The following is an 11,282-nucleotide window of genomic DNA, read 5'->3' on the forward strand; positions in this document are numbered from 1 at the left end:
ATAATGGAAGACTGCATTATACACAATCATGCACGCAAACAACACAACATACACTCTATAAAGGATTTGTGGGAAAACCCAGTCTCGGCTGTGGCCTTCCTTGGGGAGACGGGACTGCTCGGACAGACAGTCTAGGGAACGACAACAACAACAACAACCTCCCTCATAGGAGAAAAAAGGACCTTGGAACATAGAAATAGCTTTTATAGCTTCCCCAGGTATTGCAGCAAGACTTTTAACCCACAACACAATGCCCATTAACCTGTAAACTATGTATTAGAGTCCCACGGGTCCTAACTATGGTGCACAGTTATCGGCATAATGAAAGATTGCATGGGAAAACATAGGAAAACCCTTATTTGCCTTAGTTTAAGCACGGTGTTGTGAAGTTGTGCATTTGATCACTTGGAGGTAGTGGGCAGTGAGTAGCGTTTATGCATGGATGAGGTACTGGGAACTTCTACATTTTTTTTTTTAAATAAATTTTCACTTTGTTCCTCACCATCATATTTTAAAAATAAAATTTCTCACTTTGTTCCTCACCAATGTGGTTTGAATTATCCATTGATTCTTTCCTTTTCATAAGATTTTTTTTTGTGCACATTATCTTACACATGTAAAGGGTTGTAGGTTGCACATTAGTAACTAACCCACCTGATGTGTGGGTAGGTCTATTGTCTGAACTTGTTCACACCAGGATGCCAAACTTCATTTTAAGACACATAGGAATCCTTCACATCATATGATGTATGTCACAACTTACGGGTTAACCAAGCACCCCAACTCAACAGCAACAGTTTCAACATTGAAAAAATTCTGGATAAACTGATATGCCAGAGCACTTTCAAGGTAAGAAAAAGGAATGATCATTGGGCTTATTTTATTCTTAACGCCTGTTTCCAAACGTGGAAGGTACTGGTTGAGTAACCTGTAGACCGGCAAGCTTGTCGAAGTCCTGCAATGAATGAATTACAAAGAATGTATCTTCTATGTCATCCTTAAGTGAATAAATATGAAGAATTAGTAATCAACACTGATCAAACTGATGTACCCATTAATATTGTAGTTTTCTTACACCTTAAAATGTAACTTATTTCTAGATGAAACATCTATGCATGTGGCCACCTCCTAAGAAGAAAGGGACTTGGTACATGCAATGTTGAATGGAAAGAACCATCAGACAAGGTAGATTAGTTTGCCAAAAAGGTTTGGGCACATAGAAAGAACTGGTGAGAGAAATATTTGCAAGACATGTGTGGAAAGCAGAAGTGGATGGAGTGAGATTGAGAGGAAGACCAAGAACGAAGTGGAGGCTTTGGATACACTAGGAATACCCATTAAACAAGACAGTATGTAGAGGGAAATGGTAAATAGATGAAAGATTGACATGATCTGAAGGCAACTTCTGATCTGTTTAAAGTATCTACAGTGTAGTGGATGAGGCAAGCCCTTCTGTACAAACAATGCACATCACTGCATTGCTTGAGCCAAGTTGTCTAGTCGTGGTCAGAGATGATCCTTCATCCACATGTGTGTCAGTGTGTGTTTACCGAGTTGTAGTACACAGGAAAGGAGCAAAGCAACTCGTGAGGTTGTCTCTCTTTGATTATCATACCTGGCTGCAAAATCATTTATGGTTCCATCCTTGGCCATACTTATTCTCATATTATATACTGTTCCAGGTTGGGCTATGTTACCTTCTAACCTATTTAAAGTATTTATGCACCTGCATGGTAAAAATGTACCTTCACATACTTTAGACACTTGTCATTTTCAATTTCTATGACCTCTAAAGCCCTTCCATCCCTAATAGAGATCTTTCATTGATGGAGTCTATCCCCTTTAGTGACCTGAACTATAATCAAGTCATTTCTTCCTCATCAATCTTTTCATGTTGGCAGCTCTAGTTTCTCATTATACAGTGTGTCATTCATTCAGCAAGATTTTGGATTGCATGTTTGACAAGATCATCAGCTATTATCCCCTGGGATGTGAGCTAAAAGCTCATATATTGACCAATCTGAGGGTAATACTGTGACCTTACACATCCACCAATTTGCATGCATGTATTAACTGTAGTAAATGGCAGAGTATGGGCTCATGGGATCCCACATCTTCACCTATTAGAGACAGACCACCAAAATCAAAACTTCAACACTTGCCAGACAACTACACAGAAAAATCCCTTTCAGGGGAAGAATTACACGTGCACTTCATTAACCACTTCCATACGGTGACGCCTACGTAGGCGGCATGAGGAGCAAGTGGGTACTCGATGATGCCGACGTCGGCATCTTTATTATATTTATTGTAGTTGTACCTACGTAACCTCCATTCTCTCTAAACTGGCTTCATCATATTTTCTATGGTTATCAAAATACACGGGTGAAAGAGAATGAACGATTGAGCACCGACTTTATTTTTATAATGTGATTTTCATGACGCAACATTGCACGTCGGGCAGCTAATGCTGCCAGACGTGCGATGTGCCCCGGAGTGAAGAGGTTAAGGACACACTCAAGCTCTGCAGCAGTATCAACACAAGAATAGGTCTAGTCATGGCACCAAACTCCACCAAATGCAACTGATGAGCTTTTGAATACCTCATCATACAAGGTTCAACACTGTCAATCCCATGACAACAACACTTTATTTCTCCAAGTGACTTATGGCACCACCAAGTGGCCAATGCCAAAGCCATGGATCTTTTGCAACAGACCTGGAGCAATGGCCTGATTAACTAGACTGACACAACATATCTGTATTTCTACGCCACTACATTGACTTCACACATAATATTGCCTAAGTTCTTGTGTGTTTAGGGCATGGCATATGTTGGGAGCCATTCTGCCAAATTAACCTTGGTACATGCCTCCATTTCCCATCTATATGCTATTTGAAATGCTCTTTTCTCTCTCTTTTCTTTTTCTAGATATTTTATCTATGGTTTGGACACATGGAAAGAATGAGTGAAGAAAGATTAGTAAAAGAGGTGTGGAAGGAGTGAACATGAGGGGAGAACTGATTAAATGAAGTTGCCTTGCTCTGGATGTGTTATCTTGTGATACGTCTTCTGTCCCAGGGCAGTGGGAAAGATGCAGAGATGACCCACTATAAGTGGGCAGGTTAATTGGGAATGGAATGGATGGGTATAGACTTGATGCCTTTGTTTATTGGCCACCTCCCTTGTAAGGGGGGAAAAAGCTTTTGGTGTATGTATGCATATATAAAGGAAGCTGTATAGTACAATAATTATCACTTTTAAGATTATAATGATTTGAAAAAATTCTATGACACATGGCAGTGTTGCCATGTTGCCATGCTGGTGTCACTGCATGACAGTGATGATCCAATAATTGGTCAAACTGATAATGTCACACTAGGGGTGGAAGATCCCCACTTCTGCCCCACCCTGAACGGACTACTTGGAGGTACATGTGTGTATCTGTGCATATGCAGAGGACATATATGTTATACTTACACACACACGTGTGTGTGTGCGTGCATGCTCAAATCCAAACCTTTTACAAGGGCATTCATGACATGAGTGAACACCTTATGCATGGGAAAATTGCTGGGTGGAGGAGGCAGATGATGATGACAACGATGAGCGAGAGTATTTGTTTATGGGATAGGTTTAAGTCTAATGACACAAAGCACACTTAACACCTACCATCAGCTTCAAAAGCTCCTTTGTGGTTGCGTCAACCTCGACAATGTCCTGCTCCAGAGCAGACACCTCGGGCACATAGTTATCTCTGCGTTCTCTCTCCTCTTCCTGAAGCTTGATGGAGATACCTCGGACAGGTCCACGCTGGATGCGCTTCATCAAATGTGTAACAAACCTGAAATAAAAACAAGGTTAAAGTAAAATATGTTACTTCAACATACATATTCTATAATCAAATCTTAAACCCTACCATATGAAGCTGCACACGTAGGCGTCATGAGGAGCAAGTGGATTCGCGACGCTGCCATATCGGCGTCTTGATTATATTTATTGTAGTCGCCTATGTGTTTTTACATTCTCCCTAATCTGCTCTTAATCCCATTCTCTGTGGTTTTCAAAATTCATGGGTGAAAGAGAGAACGATCGATATAAGCCATGACTATATTTTATGATGCGAGTATTATTATGACACGTCGTACGGCTGGCATTGGCTGCTGCCCGCGAGATTTAAGTCCCGTAGTGAAGTGGTTAACAAACCAATTGGATACTTAAACCCCTAACAGGTATAAAAGGAACTTTGAACCTCCAGAAAGTAATTTGTGAGCTACTTCCCAGAGGACTCAGAAGTGCTGCAGGTAGCAAGGTTGAAGCACTGAAGGGTATCAATACTGCATCCCAAGATGCATCATCCCATTTGTTGGCTGGGATGCCACCATGAGACTGAACCCCGCTGAAGTTGATTTGTAGAAAGAAATCAAGTTAATTCCGGGTTCATTTTGTCAAATGTGAAATGGAGCATTGAGTGAGCATATAGTATTACACAGGTTACTGGGGAAGAAAGGGGGGGGGGGGTGTCTAATTAGGCAAGGCAGCAAGAATGAGCAAATTTGGTGGAAAGACTGAACAAAAGGGGCCAAGGCATTCAAATTTTGTTTGTGAGATACAGCCACAACAAAACCTTTCTTGGTTAAAGTGGAAGCTGTCTGTGCAATAATAATGGCAGAGGAATCTTTGGATAAAAATTTTCTTGCCACACAAGGTTAGCGTTTTTTTTCCCCTGTCGTACGGGTGGCTAATGTGAAGCCTGGGTGGATAGTAACTAAGGGGTTTTGGTTGGCATTGTGACAAAGATGGTCAGTTATTTCTGGTGTTACCAAGTCTGCAATTCTCAAGCCAAATGGACAGCCACTGTCTAGACACCCATTGTATCTCTGAAGGTTTGGAGTGGCAAAGAATGCATAAAAATAGGGCGAAGATTTTGATGTGACAGACATTCTAGCAATATCAATGTATCCTGGTCATTTATAGGTATCTTTGTATGTACATCACTGGTGAGAAATGTAATATTTGTAAATAACAACTAACACCACAGTTGGAAAAAAGAAAGCTGAATAAGCGAGTCTATATATTTCAATTAACTCCAACTCTCTTCAGTAGCAGGATGCTATCCTTAAATAGCAAGCTCTTACAAACTAAAAGGAACTAAGGAAGAAGTGGATACCACTACCCTCATTCTCTGGCTCTAGTGACCCGAGGATGATATGCTATATATAAACTATTAATGAGTCTAGTTTTGAGATCTTTGGCATGCTTTGGAAACTGTTAGCAACTCCTGATGGATGTTCATTGTTCTAAAAATGAGTGTTAGGACTGACTGGTACCCTCATGCAAAACAAATCTGACAATCTTGGTGTAAATAGGCTCAGATTAATTTGCAAAAATGTCCACACATTTCAAATAAATTTTCAAATTTTTAACACATTTAGGACCAATACTTACCCAGCAATCTTGTTGCGAAGGGGTTTTGATGGGATGATGGCAATTTCTTCACAGATACGCTTGTTTGTGTGGAAATCGCTACCCAGTCTTGTGTAGTACTTCTCAATGATGACTCGTGCAGCCTTTTTGACAGTCTTCGTGCGCACACGACCCTAAATACGAGCAAGATAATTAAATGAAATACAACTTCACATAGCATACATATACTATTCTTAAAATGTAAAGTTTACATGGCTACACCACATAACTAAAACTGAATTATCTGAATTCCCCTAAGCTAAACCCAAACTAAAATCACCCTACCAAAAGGTGTGGGTGTAGCTCAATTATTTTTCTTTGACAGAAATTGCCAAAACAGGCCAACACTTCTAATTAAAACAATAGTTCTTCTCCAATCACAAATAGGAGCAACATTGCCCAAAACTGCTCACCAAACTATATTTGATACACCACTATTCACATATGCAAGTTTCATCTTTGCCTACCTTTTACAAATGAACAATATTGTGGTTGCTATGGCAACTTGGTCAAGACAAGTTTGGATAGCCCAGCTAATGTTTAGCAATACCTATACTACATACACCAAAATTCCCCTGCCCCCTTTAAGGGCTATTTGCTAAGCAAAGCAAACTTCCTTCACCCATCTGAAACATGTGTGATGTTACCCATGCCTCTCCCAAACACCCTGCCATAAATGGCTTAGCTCTGAGGCAATATTACAAGGCACAGCACCTCCATGGCAGGGTTCAACAGCCACAGTTGGTTTATTCCCACCACTTCATAACAAGGTGACTCTCCCCACTCTCCTACTCTAGAATTTAAAGCAGAACCCCACACCCATATGTTAATTTTTCATCCATTCACACCCACTCATTTCTCTATTGTTCTCTCACTTCCCTGCTCAAATGACATTTCTTTTGTATCCAATGCCCCTTTGTTCTATTCCAGTATCAAGCAAACATTTTTTACTCCCCATTTCATTTTTTTTATATATAATGGTTACTTTAGGTTAGGTTACATTAGGTTATGAGCATTGGATGTTTGTTAAATATCAATGCTTACTTGATTCTGGAATTGTACCCCTTCACCCCATCCATGTCATTCTGTTCCCCTCAATTTGCTCAAATCACTCTACCTCTCCTTGCCTTCCACACTTTTTGCCACTTTCTTCACCATTCTTTCCATATGCCAACACCATAATTGCCTACTACTTCCCAACCATATTCCCTGCTTCACACAATTTTCCCTATCCATCTCACGACTTCCACCATGACTTCACACCAACTCCTTTCTGCCTCCCTTCAATTCAAAGTCTGCTCCATACAATGTTGTGGGTACAATCACCCCTTTGTACAGACATTTTCTATTCACACTGTACACCCAGATTTGCTGCACTTTGTTGACCACCTATTACTTTATCAAAATAATGATTTTGCCAGTCCTAGATTGCAAGTGTCTGTGAAAGTGATAAAATGAGAAACTGCTACTACAATATTACTGTGCCGATATACTAGTTTTCCGAGGCTTCCTTTTTTGACATATTACACTATTCTAAGTTAGGACAAGCCTGTTAGGGGAAATTTCTGCAAATCCCAACCACAATCCCCCTCCCCACCTGTAAAGAATGTTTGAATTCAATGATTTAGTGACCACAATCCCCTTACCCACCTGTAAAGAATGCTTGAATTCATTGTTTTAGTATAATTTATACAAATCTGACTAGACTTCTATACCATTCTATCCATCCTCATAATTTTCCACCATACATCACGAATACCATCTCAAACACACATCCTCTTTTCTTCAAATCAAAGCATGCTTCATACTGTTATGGACACTATCACCCCTTTGTCCCAATTTTGTTAGTCACACTATATTCTACCCAGACTTCATTTAGTTGACCACGTATGAAGTGTTGCCAAATCACACAACTTCTACAATAATTTTACACTATCCTTAATTCTCTGCCATTTTGTTTATGGTGTAGGGTCAACTCGTCCTATCTACTCAAACAGGCTGGCCCACCATCATGTCATGGTTAGGTTAGAGTAGATGAATCGCTTCTATCATTCTTTAATTTCTTTGACCTCATCATCTTTCAAAACAAAGATGGCATCTCAAGCAGCTGACGGTCCAAGATGGAGATGTGCTGAGCTGGCCGGCAAGCATGTTTATATAAATGACCATGGATAAATGATAATTTACAAAATCTAGTATCAATGAAGAGTTGAGAAAGATAATTCTACTTTGTTGAGTACTCCGAAGGACCGAGCTATCTTTCAGCTAATTAGTATTACTTGACTCACTTAACCCTTTCCATACGGTGATGCCTACATAGGTAGGTAGGTCAAACACCACCAGAGGCGCCACCGTCGATGACGAGCACAATAGCGCGTCATTTTATGCGCACGCCGTTCAAACGGCCAAATTTATATACCGCGGGAAATTTAATTAATAAAAATGTTGCGTGAGTGTATTTACTACGATCGTAATAAATTTCAAACATTCACATCATCAGTTACATGTCGGTCAATAAAAACATTAGATAAACATGGCGGCCTGCATTCAGCAGTAGATCAAAAATTGGTATATGTTTCAACGTAAAAAATGAGCTAACAAATTTATTGTGCGGGCAACTGACCATAATTAACCAAAACTACTAGTATCGTGGATTATTCTAATACCAAAATAAAGTCAGTATGTTACGGTAGAGCTGAGAAATTGGTAGTTAAAATTAGTTTTTTTTCTATCGGGTCGGATTATCGGATAACAACATCAACATCCATCCCGCCATCTTATCTATCACTGGTGATATGGACCAAACTTCACTCTATTAAGTTTCTTACTATTATGTTATTAGTGTAATAGACTTATAGTTGAATTATTTTAAATATTTCCTTTAAAATGTGTGATTTTCATGTAATTTGATCGAAGAGAAGTTACGTTTTCATCCTCCGTAATATTACGGACCACAGCTACGATTCGTCCAGCCCGCTATCTATGATCACTGGTGGTATGGTTCAAACTACACTATTAAGTTTATTACTATTGGGTTATTAGCGTAATACCTTGCATATAATTGGATTATTCAAATTATTTTCTTTAAAATGTGTGATTTTCATGTAATTTTACGGTATTCGTAGCTGTGGTGGGTAATTTTGCAGAGGATAAAAACGTAATTATATGATCAAATTACATGGAAATCACACGTCTTATAGAAAATAGGTCAAATAATGCAACCATATGCTAATTTTTTATATAAAATTGTGCCTGTCGGTAAAAACCGTCATTGTTTACGTTTGATCGGCGATCAGTCAGACCGCACGTTTCGGCCCGATTTCCTCGGACAAAATAGGCCCGATTTAATTCCATTCAAAATGCAATATCTCGAGAACTAGGACAGCTAGATGGATAAATCAAATTGCATTATACTCATAGCGACTTTTTCCATCCCATGAGAACTACTTCAGCTCAAATATCAGGAATTCCATTTTCATATTGACCTAGCTAACATAGGTGTCATGAGGAGCAAGTGGGTTCATGAGGATGCAAAAATCGGGGTCATGATAATATTTAATGTAGTCGTACCTGCGTGAGCCCTATACTCTGTAAACTGGCTTCATATTTTCTACGGTTATCAAAATTCATGGGTGAAAGAATGAGCGATGGAGCAGTGACTATTTTTTATAATGCGAGTATTATGACGCAACATTGCATGTCTTGCAGGCGTGTGATGTGGCCCATGTTGAAGGGGTTAATAACCACTACCTCGCCCAAACCTTGTAAAGAAGATTCACACCTGAAAGAAGGTTTGCCATCCTTATTTCTCCGTTCTATTTCAATCACGCACACATTTTGCTGTTTATCATTTGAAAGACCCCTTTTCTTAGGGAAGTTAGTTTAGGTTAGGTTGTAACCTACTGGACATTGCAAATTTAACGATAAATATGTGCTTGCATGATTCTGGAATCTTACCATTTCCTTTCATATATATCTTTTTTTTATGAAGATCCATACAACTTTATGTCTACAGGCTCACTAAACTTTATTCTTGTAAATAACCTCACATACAGCAAGACCCTTTTTCTGGTATAATATAAGGTGCCCACTAACATTAATGGATTAAGACACCAGAAAATCGGATATTAAATTACCCTCCCCTGGTATACGGTTCAGTCACTTAGAACCAGCCACCCATAGTAATGGCAATATATTTCACACAATACATATATATCAAACCTATTCAGACCCACCAAGGCAAATAAATTAATGATAATTATTTACACAACCACCACTGTGAGATGATGTTAAATAAGACTGGATTTTTATTTACCGTACTGTGAAAATTGGTCCAGTCACACGTAAAATTAAAAATACCCTATAAATAACGACAAAATTCCTATAGCAAACGAACCCTATATGTAGTTTAAACACTATACAACTTACTCTTGGTAATCCTAATTTCTATTTGAACGTCATGACCAACACTTCTACAGTATAGAAATTCATAAAAATATTCAAAATCCTTAACATGCGGGTACGAGTACTTGGTTGCAACAATTTCAAGTACCACACCCTACTTCAAATTTCGTGAATTGAACGTACACGTTACCTTTGCACAACCCAATTCATATGTAGCAGTTTAACGAGACATGGTCTTTCAAAAACCGCAACATAAAGACAGAATAAGTATCATCACCGAGTCACTGTGGGTTTGTTTACATCAGAGATCATCTTATTAAAGGTTATATTTTCCTTCCCTACCATCAATTACACCGCAATTTTCTTGATATTGTGCCTATTGAATACTTCCTACGTAACTGTTTACAGCTACATTATCTAGATGGCTTACCATTGTGGCAGATATTGAAGATTTATGTTACTCTTCTCACAATTTAGCCGCGGAGGCTTACACCACTTGGAAAGGAAGGAGCAAAGGATTGCGGTGTGCGCATGCGTGTACTTGTTACTGATTGTACCTAGATTGTCGTATACTATTTAAAATACTTTCGTTTCATAGACGAGCATCTGTAGTTGAAACTCCATAACAAATTTGAGGGCAAAATCAATTATGCAAGTATATTCGTACACATACTTTCAAAGGGAAATGCGACATGCAATTATTTCTGAAAAACAATCAACCAAACTCTTTAGCATAATGATGTTTATTACATATTGGAAAGTGGGGAAATGCAAATGCAGTTATTTCAGGTGAATTAATCAATTAATAAAAAAAAAATTGCATGGTGATGTTTATTACAGGCTTTATGAGAATATCTAACGATTTTATTCACCTTGAGGGCCATTGAAGAGGTTAAAGATGCCCTTAAATTGAGAGGGAACGAAATTTAACTTCCCCAATTCTTCCAAACCTGTCGTTAATTCCAATTAGACTTACTGCAACCTTCTTAACCTCATCTACCAACTACCAAAAGGACGACAGGATTCCGAAGGGGGAAAACTATGGGGAAACTGGAAAAGAAAGACCAACTGCTCACCTTCTTGAGATGATGCTTCCCAGGACTTGCTATCATCAGAGTTGTCAAAGGTGAGGTAATGACTGAGAATATATTCAGTTACTAATAAACTTTCCTCTCAGTTTTTATTTATTCATATACCGAGGATTTTCCCCTTTTTAAGAGAGGTCAAAGTCAAAAGGCACATATCTACTCCCACTCATTGCACTCCCATCCACCACCCTTTCCTCCCGCTTATCTTAGCTCCTCATGGACGATACGATAGCGGATCCGGAGGTAGAGATCAACAACTACACCATCGTGAGGAGAGATCGTAACCGGGTTGGAGGCGGCGTGGCTGTCTACATACGCAACGA

The 11,282-nt window shown here is 39.1% G+C and overlaps 1 protein-coding gene across 1 annotated transcript; it reads right to left on the reverse strand.

Moving 5' to 3' along the window:
- Nucleotides 1-866: 866 nt before the first annotated feature.
- LOC143041109 (small ribosomal subunit protein eS17-like) lies at nt 867-10,439 on the reverse strand. Its single transcript, XM_076212835.1, has 4 exons — nt 10,302-10,439; nt 5,450-5,601; nt 3,674-3,845; nt 867-955 (listed from the first exon to the last, which is right to left on the reverse strand). The coding sequence occupies exons 1-4, from the start codon at nt 10,302-10,304 to the stop codon at nt 887-889; spliced, it is 396 nt and encodes a 131-aa protein (XP_076068950.1). The 5' UTR covers nt 10,305-10,439; the 3' UTR covers nt 867-886.
- Nucleotides 10,440-11,282: the final 843 nt, after the last annotated feature.

Source organism: Oratosquilla oratoria, chromosome 30 (genome assembly GCF_046742065.1).
Source record: "Oratosquilla oratoria isolate Oo_2021 chromosome 30, ASM4674206v1, whole genome shotgun sequence".
In the NCBI taxonomy this organism is placed as follows: Eukaryota; Metazoa; Arthropoda; class Malacostraca; order Stomatopoda; family Squillidae; genus Oratosquilla; species Oratosquilla oratoria.

Bases quoted from the DNA above. Each gene is read 5' to 3' on its own strand.
- LOC143041109 (XM_076212835.1), bottom strand. The intron at 3,846-5,449 runs GTAAGTATTGGT...TTTTTATTTCAG, and splicing joins CTTCGCAACAAGATTGCTGG to GTTTGTTACACATTTGATGA. The intron at 956-3,673 runs GTAGGTGTTAAG...CATTCATTGCAG, and splicing joins AGGAGCTTTTGAAGCTGATG to GACTTCGACAAGCTTGCCGG.